The sequence below is a fragment of the Heloderma suspectum genome, chromosome 17, assembly GCF_057233095.1.
Source record: "Heloderma suspectum isolate Gila_16-S chromosome 17, 16-S_ref, whole genome shotgun sequence".
Lineage (NCBI taxonomy): Eukaryota > Metazoa > Chordata > Lepidosauria > Squamata > Helodermatidae > Heloderma > Heloderma suspectum.
Window position 1 is genome coordinate 10009129 of NC_139474.1, and position 21094 is coordinate 10030222.

The following is a 21094-nucleotide window of genomic DNA, read 5'->3' on the forward strand; positions in this document are numbered from 1 at the left end:
TTTGAGCTAAACGTTACTGGCGGTAGCTTTAAGCTAAAATAGGAGAGTGTTTTGCCTTCGGCCCCGCCCAGCACTGGAACGTGGCCCCCAAGAGCTTCCCTGAAACTGAATTCAGCCCTCAGGCTGAAAGGGGATCCCCACCCAAGCTCTAGCAGGAGTAGAGGGTAGCTGAAGGCCACCTGCCATTTTAAATTACCAGTGCCCTGGAGCAATGTGGGGAATTAGAAAGAATTAGCCTGCGCCATCCTGGGGCTCTCCAGATGTTTCATACTACAGCTCCCATCTGCACCAGCCAGCAAAACCAATGGCCAGGGATGATGGGGGATGTAGTCCAAAAGATCTGGAGCGTACCTGGCTTGGGAAGGCTGCCCCTTCAACATCTGTGTGGATTTTCTGCTGGAGTATCAGACATTCCCCCCACCCTGCTTTTGCTCCCAAACACCAGAGCTTCAGATTGAAGGGCTGCCCTCCAAAGGGACTGGCAGAGAGACTTTGAGTTGTAGCAGGACAGGGAATACGTCAATGCCCTTTTGTTCACTTTGGCTCCTATTCAGGTGGGTATGATACAGGCTTGTAAATAAGCCCACAAAATTACTAGCCTCCAAAGCTTTTAAGTAGCCTGTGTTTCCACATTCTCAGAAGAGGGGAAGCCACTTCCTTCGCAACCACCGTGGAAACAGGCTACTAGCCTCTTAAAAAAGGTAAAGGTAAAGGTGTCCCCAACCAGTCGTGTCTGACTCTAGGGTGCGGTGCTCATCCCTGTTTCTAAGCCGAAGAGCCAGCGTTGTCCGAAGACGCTTCCGTGGTCATGTGGCCGGCATGACTGAACACCGAGGTGCACGGAACGCTGTTACCTTTCCCGCCGAGGCGGTACCTATTTATCTACTTGCAATTTCTTGCTTTCGAACTGCTAGGTTGGCAGAAGCTGGGACTGAAGACGGGAGCTCTTAGCAGGTTATTAAAAAAAGAAAAAGTGTTTTCTACCAAGCAGGCTGGTGGAGGAGAGATGGGAAGAGCTGTGTCCCCACTCTACCAGCCTGCTGCATTTCCATGCTGGTGATGAGGGAACACACTCTTTCTCTTCTCCAGACAGCACAGGGATCTAGCAGGCACTCGCCTGCGTGGAATTCCTGGTCACCTGTGGCGAGCAGGCAAGTTGTTAAATACAAGGATAGTGTCCTGTGTCTCAGCGAAGATTTTAGATCAGAATGAAAGGGATTACGTGCTCATAATTTTTGGAGTGACAGTACCTTGCCAGCTGTGTTGGAGGTGATGTCTACCCAGGTCTCTGCAGCATTGAGCCAGAAGATGCCCAGCGTGCGTTGGGCATTGTGAGCCAGCAGGACAGGAACGGAGCCGTAGAGGGCCATGGGGTTGTAAAGTTCATACTGGAAGACATCTAGGTTGTAGAGGCGGTATGGGTCTCCTCCCCTGCCAAGGATGGGGCGATTAGAAATGACACAGACAATGGACAAAGAACCAAAGGAGAGGCTGACGTCCTAGTACTGATGGTGCCACACAAGGGGCACACAAGAAACTTGCATACCATCCATCCAACCTCTGATGGAACACACAGCCGCACACCTTCTAACACCAAACGTTTGAGATCCATCAGGAAAAAAAACAGCCCCAGTGCCAGCAACCCCATTTAGGCCCCAGGCTTACTCAGTCGTTCGTAGCCGGAGGTTATCCGCATGTTCCGGGATCCCGTACACGTTCTCCACACCTGGGAGGGAGAAATCTAGCCCCACAGATGTTGGCCCTGTAGAACAAGGGAGATAGGATAGGGAGCAGGAAGAAGGCAGAGCACTTCAGACTTCAGTGCCAAAGCATGCTTTGTCTTCCAGGTCTGAACTAACACCTTTTGGTAAACCATAGTTTGCAAGCAGCCACCAAACCAGGATCTGAAACCATGGTTGGACGCTTGAGCAACAACATCATGTTACACATCCCATACCATGTGGTTCACTATCTGAGGCACATGGTATGGGACAATGCTCTGCCTTCAGACTGCTGTTTGGGGTTGCATCCAGTGGTTCCCAGGGGAGAGGAAAACCTCAGAAACCATGGCTTGCTTGTACATCTAGAACACAAATAATGGTTTGGAGTCTAAACTGTTAGCACAAACCATGGTTTGGTGTTAGTGCAGACCATGGTGGGTTCACACAACAACCTAACCCACACTCAGTGGTTGAGTGTGGGTTGTTGTTGAACCGTGGGTTGTTTGTTGAAGCGTGGGTCTGAAGCCAGGACATTTTCTGCAGGGTGGCATGTTAATCATGCAGTATGGCTTATTTTTCTCGAACAAGCCACCTTGAGAACACATGATTTGTTACTGGGTTGTTCAGGGAGGTTAACAAGCCACACTGCATGGTTAACAAGCCACCCAGGAAAACGTCCTGGGTTCGGACAACATGCTAGCCCACACTTCAACAAACAACCCACGGTTCAACAAACAACCCACACTCAACCACTGAGTTGGGTTAGCGTGTTGCGTGAACCCAGCTCCTTGTCCTCCTAAACCATCGCCCCTAATCCCTATCCCCACTGCAACTGCAACTCCCAATCTAAGCGGGCAGTGCTCAATTGAAAATGAGAGCCAGAACATCTCTTTTGGATCATCTACAATACTGATTGGGATTTGAACTTTTGGTCCCAATGTCTTATTCTAATAAGAAAGTATTTTGCAATTCAGATTCCCAAAGGGATGAAAAAGAAAACCATAAGGATGCCCTTTAAGGTCTAACATCAAGTATTGTTTCTTCAGCAATTTCACTCAAGAGAATCATTGCCTTCTTTTCAAGAGCTGTAGAAAGACACCTGATGTTGATGTTTTGGGAATGGGCAAAATCAAAGCCATATTTGACCCAAAGCCGCGTGACTCGTTACAGGGCTCTTACCATTGGGCTTGCTGTCTGTGTGGGTCTTGAATGTTTCTTCCCAAGATCCTGGATCCTCCTCGGCTTCACCTGCCACTTTGGATGCTTCCTCAAACTGCAAGGACAACAAGAAAAAAAAAAGATTACAGTGATGTGGTCAGCACAGAATCTGGATCTGGAAGACCGGAGTTCAAATCACAAATCAGCCATATGCTTCACTGGTGATCTCAGATAAGCCGTAGGCCTCATGCATGGAATGGGAGTCTTAGTCCAGATCTGTGCAGTGGTTCTGGCTCTTTATGTAGTGGCTGGTTTACAACAACGAAATGCCATTTGTCCCTCTCTATGTGAGTGGTTTTTTTTAAAACGAAAGAGCTCTTGATTTCTTTTAGCACTCACAAACAGACCCAGCTTTGCACGGTTGGAATATTTGCCCAACTAGCCCAAAACTGCTTCCTCTGACTGGCAGTGGTTTTCCAGGCCCTCAGGCAGAAAGAGGCCTCTACCATCAGCTGCTACCTGACCATTTTTTAAATGGGAGATGCCCAGAATTTAACCTGCGACCTTCTGAATCCAAACCATGTGCTCTACCACTGAGCTGTAGCCCCTCCTGCAGCCTTCGCCAAGCCACTATTTTCTCCATTTCAGCCCCAGACCTGTAATATCTTGACAGTACTGTCCTACCTTACAGGAATGTTGTAAGGGCATCACAACAAGATAGTGAGTGGGAAGCACTCTGAACACCTGGAATACCTGTGCTGTACAACAGGTGTGGGCAGAAGATAGATCTCTAGATGACTGGGACTTCTAACCCCCAGGAACCCCTGCTAGCACGGCCAATGTTCAGGAACACTGGGCCTTGAAGTCTAAAACATCTGGAGATTTACTTTCTGACCACCCCTGTTGTACAAAACCCAGGGATTCCTGTATTATCAACGGCATCCCTAGATAACTACAGGAGAAGCAGGCCAGAATAAAAGTCTCATCTCTGCCTGCCACTTGCCCCCGTTCCGTTTCCTTATTCCAGAGGTGGGGAACCTTTTTCCTAGAAGGGCTATCAACCTGCGAGAAAAGTCAATCATAGCCTGATGACAGGAGGGGCCAGATCTGAGGGTGGGCAGAACCAAGTGTGGGTGGAGCCACATCCCAAAGCAAGCCATTTGCAACCTTGTCGAATTGTATCCCTCTCTCTCTCTCTCTCTGTGCCTCCCCACACACCACTGTGGGCTGCATAAAATTAGGCGGCACGTTCCCCACCCATGCCTTATTCCTGGCAGAGGAGCCCCCCCACCCTCACCTGCTCGCTTTTCTCCGTGGACTCCTGCTCCTCAGACAAAGAGGCATCCGGTGCCTCAGCAGCTCCCTCGCCTTCTGATGCCACTTCCTTTGGCAGCTCTCTGGAAGAAAAGAATGGGGAGAAAAGGAAGGCTCAGCCAGACATTCCCCCTATTTCCCCATTCAGGTAACTCAAAGGAAGAAAGGGAACCAAATTACCCCACACACATACACACCTCCTCAGCCCTGAAAAACTGCAGACTCCATTAGTCACTAGAAGCAGCGCACACCAATTCACAGCCGAGCTGGTTAGCGGAGGGGAGGGGAGGGGAGGGGAGGGGAAAGCGGGAGGCAGCTGCCAGGACAAAGGACAGTGCAGGACCAGGCTCTGGTGTCCATCCCCTCAATGCTCTTGGGTTCTTGGGAAAGGTCCTTTAATAAAGAATCCCTCCTCTCTCCTAAGGAAGCTCATTCCCACCCAAAATGGCTGCCCCTTTGTTTTGCACTCAAGCAGGAAGTGGGTGTCCTGTTTGTGCCTCCGTATATCTAAACTAAAGGAAGTCCTACATACACACACTTGCTCACATTTAGCAGGCAGCTCCTAACTTCCTCTGGATGGTGGGTCAGAGCATCCGTAGTTTTCAAAACTTCCTCTCTCTACCTGGACCGAACCCTTTCCACAGTGACTGCTCACTGAGGGACCCCACTGGTACATCCGCAGATGAATCCATGTGCATTCCATAGGATTACATAAGCCAGGGGTAGACAATCTTTTTGGGCCGTGGGCACATTTGGCAATTTGAGAAACTGTCTTGAGCACCACCACAAAATGGTTGCCGGGGGAGGCATGACAGAGGACAAGTCACCTGCCCAAAAGATTGAGTACAAGGCAGAGATGGGGTCTGAGCACCAGTACACTACACAACTCCCTTGAACCCACCGTTTTCAGCACCAACAGAAACGTATTTCACAGCAACCCCAGTTGTTGCTAAGAAAATGTGTTAAATAAAAAAAAAATAACAGTGGGAGGCTAAGGGCACCTCAGTCAGCACCAAGAAAGTGTTGAGGGCACATTGGAGCCCATGGGCACCACCACATTGCCCACCCCAGGGATATGCCTTCATGGACAAGCACTCTGATCATATACAGCAGGGGTGTTGAACCTCGTTCAGCAGGAGAGCTGAATTCAATTTCAGAGGTCTCGGGGAGCCACATTCCACTGGTGGGCAGGGCCAAAGGAGACGGAGCCAGTGGCAAAAGGGGTGGGGTCAAAATATAAAAAATACCAGCATATTTGAGCTTAAAGCTCCTACTGCCAGTAACCAAGCTTTAGGAGAGGCATTTCAAGCTTTAACGGGGGAAGAATGTGTACAAGCTGGGAAAATTCCAAACGGTCAGGGAAAAGGAGATGGGGCCAGGGAAAGAAGGCAAGGGCAGGTGAGGAAACCTGGAGAGTCCAGGTGGGCTGGATTTACCTGGCAGGTCTGAGGTTCAACACCCCTTATATAGGGAGCCGGCTGAGCATTGGGGTTGGGGGGGGGGAGAGGTCTAGCTGTTGCCCCATACAAGCCAAAATGTTTTAGAATGTGTCCAATAACCCCTTTTATTGCATGGGATTGTGTGGGTTAAGGGATTAGGGAGGAGCTGTAGCTCAGTGATAGAGCACCTGCTTTGCATGCAGAAGGTCGCAGGTTCAATCCCCGGCAACTCCAGGTAGGGCTGGAAAGATTCATGCCTGAAACTCTGGAGAGCCGCTGCTGCCCATCAGTGTCGAAAATACTGGGCTACATGGACCAAGGGTCTGACTCAGTATAAGGCAGCTTCCCTTGTTCCTATGATTCAGGCACACACACAAGCTCTCTTCTAGGCCTGAGATTCTACAACACTGAAATAAAACCAAAGTGAGGGCAAGCAACTCATCAGCATGTCCTCCCTACAAGGGGTAGAAAAGCATCTCTTCCTCTCCGATATGAAATCATACATACCCGGGGGGTGGGGGGGGGCCCCTGATACCAAACTGGCACTGGGCATAACCAAGAGGTGCAACTGCTGCTGGAAATGCTGTTGTACAGAACAAGAAGCCAAATGGGCCTCAATCTGCTACATTTGCAGGTTTTGGTTCGGGAGACAATACTTGGAAATTAACTGGGGAGGGGAGGCAGGAGGAAGCAGATCAGAAAGCTGTGACTGCCAGCTGTAGCTTGTAATTTGCGGGCATCATTGCCAGGTTTTCCCGCACATGACATGGCAGTAAACACAGGCATGTCACCAAGTGGACACTAAACTGAGAGCAGCTGCCAACTCCAGCACTTTGCCGAGTCTTTTAAACTGTATGACGTATACGGAAAGGAATCTCACAGCACCTTAAAGACTAACAGGTGTACATGTCTGCTCAGAAGTAACTCCTGCTGAGTTCAATGGGGCTTAATCTCAGGTAAGCAGGCATAGGATTGTAGCCTTATGGTGGCAAAAGCATCTGTGGACTAAACGTGTGGAAACTTGTGCCACAATAAACTTGTACATCATTAAGGTGCCACAATATTCTATTTTGCATATCTATTACCTATATAGATCAGGGTGAGGAACCCTTCTTTTGTGGAGGGGCTAATCTCTCAGAGGGGGGTATGCATGCTGGCAGAGGGCAGGGCCGAAGCCAGTGGTAGATGGAGCCAGAGCCAAAAGTGGGCACAGCACCCATTCCCTCCCTCCCTGTCTCTCTGCCATCCCCTTTTCTCTCTCTGCCACCCCCTCTCCCTCTCTTTTTGCCACCCCATTCTCTTTGCCTCTCTTTCCATTTTCTCTCTCTGCCATCCCCTTTCCCTCTTTCTGCCACTCCCTTTCCTTCTCTTGGCCACCTCCTTCTCTCTCTGTTTCTGCCACCCCCTTTCCCTCTCTCTTTCCCACCCCATTCTTTCTCTTTGCTAGTTCCTTCTCTCTCTCTTTGCCACTCCCTTCTCTCTTGCTCTTTCTGTCACCCACTTCTCTCTCTGCCATCCACTTCTCTCTCTCTGCCACCCCATTCTCTCTCACTCTTTCTTTGCCACCCCTTCTCTCTCTCTTTGCCACCCTCTCCTTCACCCCACCCATCAGGCTGCCTGTGGAGGCACAGATCACACTTGCCAGAGGTTGCTTACTGATCGCTTACAGAGGGCTTTTGAAATTAGGCAGCGGGCCACAGGTTGCTTATCCTTGAACTAGATAGAGGTTTGTTTCATTCATGCATGTTTTTTTTTTTTAACACCTTAGGTATACACTGAAAAATGTGTGAATGAGCCAGGCACATTTATTAACCACCTTGCCAGAGAGTTGTAAATCATACACATACACACACACACATGGCACAATCCAGCCAGAGTGTTTTATTCCCCTTATTCATGTAACTCCCTCTCCAAACGCATACATGTAGCCACTTGTCCGGGTTTCTTGAAACCCCTCCTCAAGCCCTACTTTTTCCTGGCCTTCAGCTTGACTCCCAATCCTCTGATCCCAACCAAAGCCAACATTTTTGCCCACATCTGCCCTTCCCTCAGTTGTTTCCTCACTGTCTGTTTTAAGACTGCAGGTGCCTTGAGAACAGGGACCTTGTGTCCCTTGGCTAGGTAATGCTGCAAGGCGCCATGTATACCAGGGGGTGGGGAACTGGCGACCCCCCAGACATTGCTGGACTCCAACCAGCCAATGGTTCCCCACCCCAACATACGCTGATGGGAGAGTATTAATAATAAAAAGCAACAGCGATAAATCTAGAGAAAGCTAAGCACTGGGATTCAACTTTTCCATCGGCGTGTAAGAGCGCTGAACTCTGGCTGGATCGTGCCTGACGCTTTGATTTGGCTGCTCCTAGTACTGGGCCACAACAAATGGAACTTCGCCCACTTGCGCAAGGCCAGATTTGCAGTTAACCACACAGCCCAAGGAATTCAAGCCCTCTCCTCGAGGATTTAGGAGAGCAGCAGGAGCCCTCAAGCTCCCAACCAAAGGGGGGGGAGAACCCACAACAACTCCCAAGTGACTTGGATGGGCAAGGAAGGGCAGAGCACTGACTGTGTGGCAAGCGGAAAGGGGGTTGAGAAACAGTAGCAGAAGCTGCGGATTTACCTAGAGAAAAGGTTCTTGATCCTATCCCAAATGCTAACGACCGTGCTACTAACTTTTTCCGAGAAACTGGGGGGGGCGAACGGGAGGGGGAGGCACAAACCAACAAAAACAGAAAACACAACGAGAGTCAGTGCACGGAAGCCCCGGAGACGCCACAACCCTCCCAACGCCCACCCAACGCCCACCCCACCATCTGGCCCTGTGGGGTAGGAGGGAAGGGAATGATGGACAAACTCAGGACACCCCTCCAACCAGCATGGGGAAAAGCCTGCTGCTTTCCCTAAATCAGCTGTCTCCGAAATGGCACCTTCCAGAGTGGTTGGGACTGCAGCTCCCATCATCCCAAGCCACCATGGCTGGGGATGATGAGAGTTGCAGTCCCAACCTCTCTGGAGGGTGCTGGGTTGGGGGAGGCTGCCCCAAATTATACCCCTCCCTCTTCTCCAATGTCCACATCCCCCTGGACTAGCCTTCCTCAGCCTGATGCCCTCCAGATGTTTTGGACTTCAGCTCCCATCAGCCCGAGCCACCATAGCCAATGGTCAGGAATCCTGGGAGTTGTAGTCTAAATCTGGAGGGCACCAGGTTGGGTACAGCTTCCTCGGACAATGAAATCTGACCTTGCGTGCCCCAAAACAGAAAAACATACAAGAGGTCTTCACTCATCTGTCCTTATCCAAATGTTGGCTGAAATGGAAAAATGGTGTTGATGGGAGGCTTGTACTGGAAGTACCACAAAGCCACACCCTCATCCAGTGCTTGCCCAATGAGAGAACGGGACTGCCAGGGCCAGAGGCTTTTGGCGCCACCCACTTTCCAGGGAGTGGATATATAAGGCAGGGGTGCAGAACCTCAGTCTCAGGGGCCAAATCCAGCCCTCTTGGGGTGCTGACCTTGCCTTCAAGGGTTCCCGATGGCAACACTCCTCCCCTTGGCCCCACCTCATTTCCCCTAGCCACCGATTGTTTGGTGGTTGCCCGGCTTTTGTGCAGTTTCTGCCTTCATGTAAAAGGTTGAAATGCCTCCCCAGAGGTTTAGTTACTGGCAGTAAGAGCTTTCAGCTAAGGCATGTGGCATTTTGGCCCCGCCCCTTTGGCCCTTGGCCCCACCCACTACTGGAATGCAGCACCCGCCAGGTTCTCCCCAGTGGGATTCGGCCCATGGGCTTGAGAGATGTTCTGCACCTCTGATATAAGGAGTAGCTATGGGCGATATGGTGAGCACCGCCCACAGGCGTGCCCCAAGCCAGGGGGAAAGGGGACTGCAGCTAAAGGGGGAAAGCGATCTTCAGCTTCCCAAAGGAATCAGCGCTCCTGCTGGAGATGCACAGTGGGTTCCCCTTGGGAAAGGGCAGGGCAGGCCCAGAAGGAGTCCACCTCCCCATGTCAGCCATTTTCCCAACATGGTTGAAAGCCGTCACTGCTAAGCCAAATGGAAGACGCTCCCTCACTCCTAAGCAGCAGGCTCCCATCTCCACTAGGGAAAAGATGTCCGGCACACTACAACTTGGCCCCCCACCCCACTCGCCTGCCACCCAACAGATGCCTTTCCTCCCGTTTCTCCTCGAGGAAGGTGACCGCCAGCTAAAACCAGGGGAAGCTAACCGCCCGCCCGCCAGCATCCCCAGTACTCACGAGTCCTTCCTCTGGCGCAGGTGCTCAAAGACGAGCAGCCCCCTGGAGTTGACGCTCAGCACCAGCTCCCGCCCTTCCAGCAGGTCCATGCGGAACGGTTTGGCCGTCAGGATGAGCTTGTGGGCCCCGTCGCCCAGGGACAGCTCCACGCTGTTGTCGTCCCGACCTGTTACAGACAATCTTGGGAGTGGGGTGGGGAGAAAATAGGGCACGGCTGAAATGAGTAAATAGATGTTCCGGGGGGGATGAGGGGGGAGGAAGGGGAGATCCTCATTGCTTATGCCCTCATCAAGAGCTGTTCTGGAGCCCTGCAGAAGACAAAGCTGAAGGGCCCCCATGCCACCCGCACTACCATCTTCTTGGCATCCTTAATGGGATAGTTTCCTATTGGCCCTCTCCTCTCCACCACAAAACCATCAGAAACTGAAAGGAAGTCCCGTAGCCCAACAAGGAATGGCTAAAGCAGGGGTGGGTATGTTGTTGGATTACAGCTCCCATCATGCCTGACTACTGGCCATGCCGGCTAGGGCTGATGGGACTTGGACTCCACCAACATCTGGAGGGTTCATAGTTTCCTAACCCCGGGCTATAAATCATTTGGGATTTCTAAGTTTAGAGGGGGAAAGAAATAGCTGAAGGAAGACATGAGGGAGGATTCTAAAAGTACACATGCTTTGGAGAAGATTGAGCAAGAGAGATCCCGCCCCCCTCTTCCCATGACCCTCGTACTTGGGGTCGGCCAATAAAATTGACAGAGAGTAGATTCGAGACAAACAGTCGAAAAAATGAGACTGTTCACACAACACACTAACCCACGGTAAGTGGGTGAGTGTGGGTTATTTGTTGAACCATGGGTTAGTGTGTTGTCTGAACCCAGGACATTTTGCACAAGGTGGCTTGTTAACCACGCAGTGTGGCTTGTTAACCTCCCTGAACATACCAGTAACAAACCATGTGTTCTCAAGGTGGCTTGTTCGAGAAAAATAATCCATATGACATGATTAACATGCCACCCTGTGGGAAATGTCCTGGTTTCAGACCCATGGTTCAACAAACCCACAGTTCAACAACAACGCACACTCAATCACTGGGTGTGGGTTAGCATGTTCTGTGAACACAGTCAATATGTCTTTGTGTGGCACAAAGGTGATTTGTAGAATTCACTCCCACAAAACGTGGTGGTGAGCTCTGGCTTCGGCAGCTTTAGGAGGGGATTTGACAAATTTGGGGAGGAGGAAGTTACACAAGTCAACGACACGCTCTGTCAAGTGAAGAACATGAAGTGAAGGAATTCCTTTTTCAGTCCTGAATCTCCTGCAGTCAATTTTAGTGGATGACCCTGAATTCCAGTTATGAGAAGTGGAGAGAGGGGAGTTTTAAAATCTGCTTCCTCTACACCAGGGGCGTTGAACTTCTTTAAAGCCAGAGGACCAGATTCCATTTTAGAAAAGCTCTCAGGGGCCAGATTCCAGTGGCAGGCAGGACCGAAATAAAAAATACCAGCATATTAGGAGAGGCATTTCAACCTTTTACAATGGGGAAAAAACTGCACAAATGAAATGGCAGGAAACTGCCAAACAATTGGTGGCCGGGGAAAGGGGGCGTGGCCATCTGGGGAAGCCTGGAAAGTCAGATTCGGCTACCGGGCTTGAGGTCCTGCAGCCCTGCTCTACATCGTGCAAATGTGACAAGCCTTTCTATATATACTTTAAAAAAAATAACCCCACCTGTACATCAGTGTGGCGATCTGCTCCTCTTTACATGGCATTACTTACTCCAGCTTTTTCCAGCTTGATGGAGTTGCAGCCCAACACATCTGAAGGTTGGGGAATGCTGACCTACTCTGTGCAGGGTGGTGTGCTTTTATTTCTTTATTTATTCCCAGCTCCCTGCCCACCCCCATGTTCTTTACTGGATTTTCAAGTAATTGAAACAATACAAACAAAACAGTCTATTCACCTTTTCCCATCAGCCTACACCACTGGAGCCCCACGGATACGTAACCCCTTGGCTCCCCTGGAGCTCCACTGAGCTCCATCCTCTCCCCCTCACACCCAGGTGTTTGGCATGAGAGGGAAGGGGAAACTTCCTAGGAATGTTGTACTGCCCCCACCCCCAGAGAGACGAGTCCCACAAAATAATCTCTCTCTCTTAATAATAATCGTGTCTTCTCCCCCCTGCCCCCGCCCTACCACCACCCGTTCAAAGACTTCCTTCTGCATTTGGATGCCGCCCTCCATCCACATACCTGGTGGTGGGTGGGTCCTGGACTAACACGTCGGGTACCTCGTAGCGGGGCTTAAGCGGATTCAGCTCGTTGATCCGGATCCGGGTCATGTTGCCTTTTAAGCCGTAGAGCTCGAGGAGGAGAGGGACCTGAACATACATAAGAAGAGCCCTGCTGGATCAGACAAGGGTCCATCTAGTGCAGCATGCTGTTCCTACAGTAGCCAACCAGCTGCCCACAGGAAACCCACAAGCAGGACTCGAGTGCAAAAGCACCCTCCCACCCATGTTCCCTAGCAACTGGCGTACAGAGGCAGACTGCCTCTGATTCTGGAAGTAATCTATAGCCATCATGACCAGTAGCCACTGATAGCCTAACCTGGAAGCAGAGAACAGGGTCAGATCTTGTTCGACACCAGCGGTGTCAAACCTCTTGCAGCCTGAGGACCGAATTTAATTTTGGAGTTGCTCTAGGGGTGGGGTGCGGGCACATTCCCACCTTCTGGGCAGTTGTTTCCCCGTTCTAAAAGGCTGAAATGCCTCTTCCAAGACTTAGTTACTGGCAGTAAGCGCTTTAAGGTACAATACGCTGGTGTTATGGCCCCACCCCTTCTGCCTTTGGCTCCACCCACCACTGGAATGTGGCCCCCAACAGTGTCTTGGAAACTGAACTTGGCCCTCGGACAGAACAAGGTCCAATGCCCCAGTCTACACTGACTGGCAGCAGCTTTCCAGGGTTTCAGACAGGGGACCTTTCCCAATCCCAGCCCTGCCCGGAGATCCCAGGGATTGTATGTAGGACTACGCAAAGCAAGGGCTCTACCACTGAACTGCAGATCTCTCATGGTACATTTCTGTGCTATGGGATGTAAAAGTGCTGCAGGGAACGGCGAGTCTAGAGACAGGGATAAAACATTTGCAGTTGGCAGCAAGAGAGCAGACACAAGAGAAATGGGGGTGGCAAGGAGGACAACTGTGGGATAGAGAAGCGCTACAGCAGGGGTGCACAACCTCGGGGGGCCAAATCTGGCCCTCCTGGAATCCCCAGAAGGCCACGCCCTTATCCCTTGGCTTCACCCCTTTCCCACATCTACCAATTGCTTGGTGGTTTCCTGGCTTTTGTGTTGTTCCCCCCACACCTCCATTCAAAAAGGCTGAAATGCCTCTCCTAAGGCTCAGTTACTAATAGTAAGAGCTTTCAGCTCAATATGCTTGTATTTGGGCCCCTATCCACCACTGATCTAGCCCATTACTGGGTACAGTGACTGCCAGGGGCTCTCTGGGGTCTCAGACACACTCTTTCCCACCACTTGCTATCTGGACTTCCTTAAAGAATGGCAATGCCAGCATTGGAGCCTGGGATCTTCCACATACAAAGCGTGGCCCTCTACCACTGAGCTATAGCCCCTTTCCCCCGCTGAAACACATACTAAGAACAGTCAGGATCTGAAAAAGTAATTCTTTGCAGAGACCCGCTATAGAGGTGTAAAAGGTTCACTGGTTGAAGGGAACATGTGGCCCTCTGGATGCTGTCAGACTACACCTCTCATCATCCCTAACCACTGGCCACAGCTTCCCCATTCCTGGGTTAAAGGCTTCCTTGGCCACAATCCAGCAAAGCACTGTGGCTGAATTCAGACAAACAGCAGATGAGGTGGTACAGCTATTTCTGGACTGTACCACTTCAGGCTGGGGGCGGGGAGAAACTGCATAATTCAGTGTTTCTCCATATAAAAAGTTAAGATTCCCCACACAGGGATTCCACCTTCTCCCTGACATGCTAGTTCTCACAATGCAGGGGGAACTATTAGTGTGGTGCAGCCTTAAACCCATGATCCTTCACTTGCAGCCTGAAGCAGTACAGGGCAAGGCACAGCTTCACCACCTTGCCCACCGCTGAACTGGGCCTTTACTTGCTTAAGCCCCCTGAAATACATATTATTTCGCAAGTTTTCTTTCCAATCAAATGCCAAAGAGCTTGGGGCAGGTGGAACGCAATGAGGAAACCCTGCAAGATAGGCGAGGGGTAGAGAAAAAGGCAGAGTGTGTGAGTGTGACTTGTTCGAGGCTGCCCAGGCAGTTTCAGTTCAGCGATTCACCTTGTTTGCTTCATTGATGAGCTGGATTTTCATGGAATCCTGGCTGAGATGCAGTGAGTCCAGCAAGGCCCTGTACGGGGAGCTCCCAGCTGTCACGCTCCTCTGGCGCCTGGGGAGGAGAAATCGTGGTTACAGAAGGCAGACCTTCAGTGTCACCTCTCCTTTATCCTCCCTTCCCCTCTTAGGAGAGCAGCAACTTGTTTGTCTCTGTATGCTTTAACCCCGAGAGGACTGTACCAGGTGCAGTTCACAGCAGAGGACAATTACCCTGTCCCTTCATCAGTTCCTTGGGGAAGTGGAACCTTGTCAGAGAGATAAGCACCAGCCCTCCTTTCCTGGCTCTCTCCCCACCCCAGCATGGAAACTTACTTGCAAAAGGCACTCTGGTCACAGGTTTTGAAGTTACTTCTGTCCACAGCAGAGACGGCTGCCAGGAAAAGTGTGAGCCAAGCAACAGCTGCCATCCTGAGCCTAGCAAGAAAGAGGACACTTCGTGACGCGGTGCAACCTGAGCTCACGGACCCCACCGCCGCAGGATGCGGCAAGCACTGCTGGAATCTTACTTTCTTCTTTTTAGCGGATGGGCCTTAGCTCAGCAGTAGAGGACCTGCTTGCATGCAGGAGGTCCCAGGTTCAGTGCCCAGCTTCTTCAAGGAAAGCTGAGAAACAACCCTGCCTGAAACCCTGGAGAGCAGCTACTAGACAGTGGAGATCAACCTTCCCCAACCTGGCCCCCTCCAGACGTGTTGGACTACAACTCCCATTGACCTCAGCTACCAGGTTCAGTAGGCATGCTGGCTGGGAATGGTGGGAGTTGTAGTCCAACACTGCTAGAGGGTACCAGGTTGGGAGAACCTGTGACAGACGATATGAGCATTGGACATGCTGGTTGGGGATGGTGGAAGTTGTAGTCCAACACATCTGGAGGGCACCAGCCCAGGGAAGGCTGGCACAGACAGTACTGAGCCAGGTGGACCAATGGTCTCAGTCTCTCTTCTGCCCACCAGTGCTCTAGTGATGGGAGAAGGCAACTCTGGAAGGAAACCCCCCTTCACCTCTGCCAAGAACTCCCAAAGGGGCCACTCACTCTCTCAGCCTCAGTCCTTACCTGTGCAAGGTGGCAGGCCTTCCCCCAACTTGGCTCCTTCCAGGTGTTTGGGGACTACAACTCCCAGCACCCCTGACCATTGGCAATACTGGTTGGGGCTGATGGGAGTTGGAGTCCAAAAGATCTGGCAGTTGCAATATGGGGATTATAATACTGGTCCAAGTTGGTGTCGGCCCCAATTTTGGGAGACTCTGGGGCCAGATTCCGAGCGGGCAGACCTTCTTGCTGCTGTCACCACTACACATTGGCTTGTCCTCATCCTCTGGGCCCAATCCGTCCCATTGCCCAGGAAAGGGAAACGGGAGCGGAGGGTGAGCTCCTTGCTCTTGTCACTCTTCATACGCTTGGAGAGCAGGGAGAACAGGCAGCAACTGCAAGGCCAAGGAGAAGGAAGTGTAAAAGTGCCAAGGTGATCAGCGGGTCAGCAGCAGGCCTTGGCAGGTGCCCAGCAATGCCGACCCCTGGTGCTGGCCCAGATTGTTGTGGGTTAGCAACGAGATAATGGACTGTACATGAAGCATTTTGAACACTTGAAAATGCTACCTATATGCTAAGTATCAGTATTACAAAAAGGGTGAGCAGTGAAGTTGAGAGAGGGGTGCTTGCCTTAGCCCAGCTAGCAAGTCCATGGCCTAAGCAAGATTTGAACCAAGGACTTCCTAGCCCACTCTCTCCTAGCAATTATGCTATAGGCCTCCTGGGAAACCTCAGCTCCAGACAAAAGAGGAGACCATAATGGTTATCTATTATTTCTAAACGATGCCTGACATTACTTGCCGCTGTACAAGGACTTTGGAAAGGACAAGCCCTGTCTGCGGGCTCACGATGGAATGATGGTTTCCTTCCCGAGTGCCTTCCCCCATCACTGGAGCAGTGCTGAGCAGAAGACAGATCAGGATCTATTGACAGATCTCCACACTGGTACATAGCAACAACTCCAACCATTCCCAGCCAGCAGGTCCAACAGTGGCTCCCCCAATCTAGTGTCCTCCTGATCTGTTGGACTATAACTTGCACCATCCCCAACCAGCATGCCTGTTGGGCATGCTGACTGGGGACAATAGGTGTTGCAATCCAACTGATCCAGAGGGCGCCAGGTTGGGGAGAGGTGATCCCCATGGACTCACAGCTGCTCTCCACAGTTTTCAGATGTCAGTTTTCTTCCCTGGAGATGCCGGGAACTGAAACTGGGACTGTTTGCATGCAAAGCAGATGCTCTACCGGTGAGCTAAGGCCCTTCCCCTAACGAGAAGAAAGTAAGATTCCAGTCCTCACGGTTCTGAAACAGAGGCTGGTTTCAGCAGGAATGTAGGAAGCTGCTTTACACCAACACAGACTATTGGTCAAATCTACACTGACTGGCAGTAGCCCTCCAAGGTTTCAGACAAGGGTCCTTCCCAGCCCTGCCTGGAGATGCTGGGATTGAACCTGGAACCTTCTGCATGCCAGGCAAATTCTCTACCGCTATGGCCCCTCCCGAATAAGTGGCTGTAGATCGACAATGGTTCTTCGACTCCCTATTACTGGACAACAGTGACAGCAAAAAGACTTCCTGCCTCTTCTAAATTAAGACTGTTTGAATCCCTTCTATGTAGTAATAACTTGTCACATTTGTAGTTATGTAGGCAGGTTATCCCAGTTTCTGGCTTATGGTGTGCAGAAGGGCTCACCCCACCCCACTTCACCCCACAACACTATTTTGCACCTGGTTCTGAATCTGTGGGATTCTAGCAGGGGGAAAAACCAACCAAAAAAGATCCTATCTAAAGTCTGCCCACATCTGTTCTAGCAGAAGAGACTTGCACACACCACAAATGGCAAGATTAGATCAAGCCACAGAATAAGTTTCCAGTGACTGGGAGCAGCTTCTGGCCCCTATGGATACAGAGAGGGAACAAAGGGCAGGCATCTCCCTCGTTTCTGGTGCAAAGGTCAGTTCCAGTTTCCAGACAAGCCACCAATAGCAGGGGCAGCCTGCCTAGGACCTCTTGCTTGCGAAATACCAGTTTTTAAAAGACACTGCAGTAAGGGCTGTGGAAAGTCTCCCTTCTTTTGCCTGTTGTGCCTTCCAAAATGTACATTTTAAGTTCCTTATGACAGAGGCTTGTCCTTTTTAGGGAGTGGAGACACCGTCAAGATTTCATAAAGCAACACATCTGTGCAGATGGTTTTATGTGACATGAGCACAGCAGGCAGAAGAGCAAAGCTAAGGACTGAGGGGAATCATCACATCTCGTAGGTATTTCGAGGGGGCTATCAACATTCACATCTACACACTCACACCTAACACAGTATGATATGAAACCTAGAGCACCAAAAATTTGCAAGCTTTCATGAAACTCAGCTTCTGCTTTCAGACAAAGAAGGTTTCTAGCCCACATGAACATACAAAAATACTTTAAAATGTTGATGTAACTTAGTATTAAATGGTTAAAAATCTAAAGGGATCAACATGGAACTTCTTCATGGAGATTTTATCTCTCTCTCTCTCTCTCTCTCACACAGTGGACTGGCCAATGTGCTACAGCCTGGGCTCTAAACCACAGCTAAGCCATGGATCTTCTTAGGTGCTCTTGGGTATGTCACTTGAACTCCAGCTATAAAATGGAAATATTGATCATCCGCTTCACAACGTCATTGCAAAGACAAAGGAGAGTAAGATGGCAATCAATGCTGCAGTCTACAAGATCTATGGTAGTCTCCCCCAACCTGACACTCTCCAGATGTGTTGGCCATGCTGGCTGGGAATTATGGGAGTTGCAGTCCAACACATCAGGAAGGTACCAGGTTGGGAGGGCTGATCTATGGAAACAGGGGTGGGATGGGGAGAAGAGGAAGAAGAGAACTAGTCTGTGGGGAGGAGAGAAACTCGTGAGTATTTGAAAGCGATAAGCAAGCAACTGTAGAGGGAAAGTATTCGGCTGCTGGGAAAGTGTACAGGGGTCTTAAGAGAGGTATATAAAAGGTATAAGGTACAGTCTGGCTAAAGGGATTACAGAAGAGTGGTGGGGGAGGTGAAGGAATAGGAAGATAGAAACCTCCATTTTGGATGGCAGTACACCTCTGCCCTCAGCAACTAGGATTCAAACAGCAGGAGAACATAAGAAGAGCCCTGCTGGATCAGACTGAGGGTCCATCTAGTCCAGCATTCTGTTCACACAGTGGCCAACCAGTTGCCCATGGGAAACTCACAAGCTGGATATGAGTACAGCAGCACCCTCCCCGTCACGTTCCCCAGTAACTGGTGTACATAGGCAGACTGCCTCTGATACTGGAGGTAGCACATAGCCATCAGGACTAGTAGCCACTGATAGTCTTATCCTCCATGAATTTGTCTAATCCCCTTTTAAAGCCACCCAAAGTGGTGGCCATCGCTACATCTTGTGGATGTGAATTCCATAGTGTAACTATATGTGCTGTGTGAAGAAGTCCTTCCTTTGATCTGTCCTGAATCTCCCACCAGTCTGTTGCTTTCATGTTCTGCTTGTGAGCTTCCTGGGAGTATCTGGCTGCCCACAGCTGGAAACAGGACATTTGGCTCAATAGACCGTTGGTCTGATACAGCAAGACAATTGGTGCATCCTTACAGAGGAGAGGTCTATCACAGGCTATCAGCTGCACGACAGCTAAACAGAACCTTCTTGTTCAGAGGGAGTCTACCTCTGGATACCAGTCACAGGAAGATGAATAGCAATGGAGGGACGTAGGCGTGCACCCTGGCAGCACCTGGCTGAGGCCAATGCAGGGCACAGGATGCTGGACAAAATGGATTTTTTATGGGGTCTGATCCGCAGCAGGGCTCTACTTCTGTCTTGTAAACATCGGAGGGGGCTTAAAGGGGGAATCGGAGGGGGCTTAAAGGGAGATTCGGGAGGTTTGGGGAGTGATGGGGAGGAAAGCAGGGGAGAGCAAGTGAGGGATGCAGAGACAGACACCGGCACCTGAGATGGGAGATGTGGAAGGGGATTCTAGATGCGGAGCAGCTGGGGGGGGGGAAGGAGGTTATGGCAGGGGCAGGCCATATGGGGATAAGGTGGGGGAGAGACTGAGGCAACCATGGAAAGGATTTGGAAGAGGGGGCACAAAGGAGGGGGTGTCCCAGAAGTTAAAAGGCAGCCTTCCGCAACCGGGCACCGTCCAGACTTGTTGGACTACACCTCCTATCATGCCCTAGACAGCACGACCGTTGTCCATACCGGCTCGAGGATGATGGGAGTTGTAGTCCAACACATCTAGAGGGAGCCCGGTTGGAGAAGGCTGTTAATAGGTAATGTCGGGGGTGATGGCCTTTGGTGAGGAGGGAGAACTACTCCGCGACCGACCCCCTCCGCCTCCCTCACGATCAGACCGAACGCGCCTCACTCTCACCTCCCTGGCCCCTCCGACGTCGCCATCTTGGATCATGCTAGGCCCCGCCCGCCGGCCGCTATTGGCCCCGCCCCTCCCACGTCTGGTTGGCTCCCGCAGGGCGAGCCCGCCCCTTCGCTCCTCGAATCGCCCGGCCAGACGCCGCACGGCGGCCCCCCCACCCGCTGCTGCATTATGCATGAGCCAGCTCTTCGGTCGTGGGCGTGCCGGCAGCCGCTCGGGCATCCGGGGGGCGGGGCCCGGAGGGACGGTGGCCGGACCCCTGGATCCTGTTCGGAGGGGAACGTCTCGCGCGCCTGAGGCCTGTTTGGGGGAACGAGGAGAAACTGGATCGTCTGGGTTCTGCTCTGAGGGGAAAGCCTCGGACGCCTGGGCCTCGCTCTGAGGAATATAAGGGGGTAGCCCCTGTGACATCATTCGTGCCAAGTGACACAAGCTCCCCCAGTGTTAAGAATACAATTTAAAAACTCTTCATAAAGTAAGAGCGCGCTCCCCTTGTTCCACCACAGCAGGAGTGTTCACGTGCTCGTCTAGCAAATGCAAACAAAGGAAGTAGCTCCCCCCCCCATCGCACGCGCACACATGCTGCAATGCCCCCTCCCGCACTTCGTGACTCGTCTTTTGGGGACACACACGCTCTCCCTCACGATGCCAGATGCTCCGTTCATTTGGGTCTGTGTATCCCCTTCTATTAAAGCACCCATCTCCCTTGAAGGGCAGCACCCTGCCCTCCCCGCAGCCACACCAAAGGAGCTTTCGAAATTTTCATTTAACAGCTCTGGGCAAGGCACAAGCGAAACTGACAAAGATCCTTTTGGGAAGCGGGGGAAGAGGAAACCAGTACCAGCCCCATCACTATGAGTGGGACTACAGCTCAGTGGAAGAGCACCTGCCCAGCATGCGGAAGGGCCCAGGTTCATTCCCTGGCCTCTGCAGTTAAGAAGATCAGGGAGCAGATGATGGGAAAGGCCCTCTCTTTGCCCAAGACTCTGGAGAGCTACTGCCAGTCGGAGTAAGCAATACTGGACAAATGGCCCAACCTGGCTTTCTTTGTTCTCTTGCCCTTGGGGGCCAGATCAGGAACTATGAAGAGAACAGCTGTGGTGTAGTGGTTACAGCAGCCCGGCGCTCTTCAGATATGTTGGACTGCTACTCCCAGCATTCCCAGCCATGCGCTAGAGTGTAAGACTGGGCCCAAGGAGAACCAGTTTCAAATCTCCCCCTCCCCCCAGCAATGAAACTCAGTGAGTAACTTTGGGCCAGTCTCTCTCTCAGCCTAACCTACTGCACAGGGTTGTTGAGAGGATACAATAGAGGGAAAGAACCATATAAACTACTTTCAGTTCCTTGGAGCAGTGGTAGATTAGAAAAGTAATAGAAATAAAATGGCAGGAGAATCATACCAAG

At 51.2% G+C, this 21094-nt stretch overlaps 1 protein-coding gene across 5 annotated transcripts in view; it reads right to left on the bottom strand.

The window, feature by feature from the left end:
- GANAB (glucosidase II alpha subunit) overlaps positions 1–21094 on the bottom strand; it is a 49767-nt gene that overhangs the window by 18926 nt on the left and 9747 nt on the right. Inside the window, exons 1-10 of one of the 5 annotated variants that reach the window (XM_084824000.1) lie at positions 19688–19723; positions 14581–14682; positions 14212–14320; positions 12135–12262; positions 9887–10066; positions 8253–8318; positions 4177–4276; positions 2901–2994; positions 1666–1762; positions 1251–1431 (exon numbers count right to left, since the gene is read on the bottom strand). In XM_084824000.1, coding sequence (XP_084680126.1) covers positions 1251–1431; positions 1666–1762; positions 2901–2994; positions 4177–4276; positions 8253–8318; positions 9887–10066; positions 12135–12262; positions 14212–14320; positions 14581–14682; positions 19688–19713 — 1083 coding nt within the window. In that variant the 5' untranslated portion in view covers positions 19714–19723. Of the gene's footprint in view, positions 1–1250; positions 1432–1665; positions 1763–2900; positions 2995–4176; positions 4277–8252; positions 8319–9886; positions 10067–12134; positions 12263–14211; positions 14321–14580; positions 14683–15319; positions 15691–19687; positions 19724–21094 lie in introns of those variants that run through there. The other 4 variants (XM_084823999.1, XM_084824003.1, XM_084824002.1 and 1 more) reach the window with 4 other exon arrangements.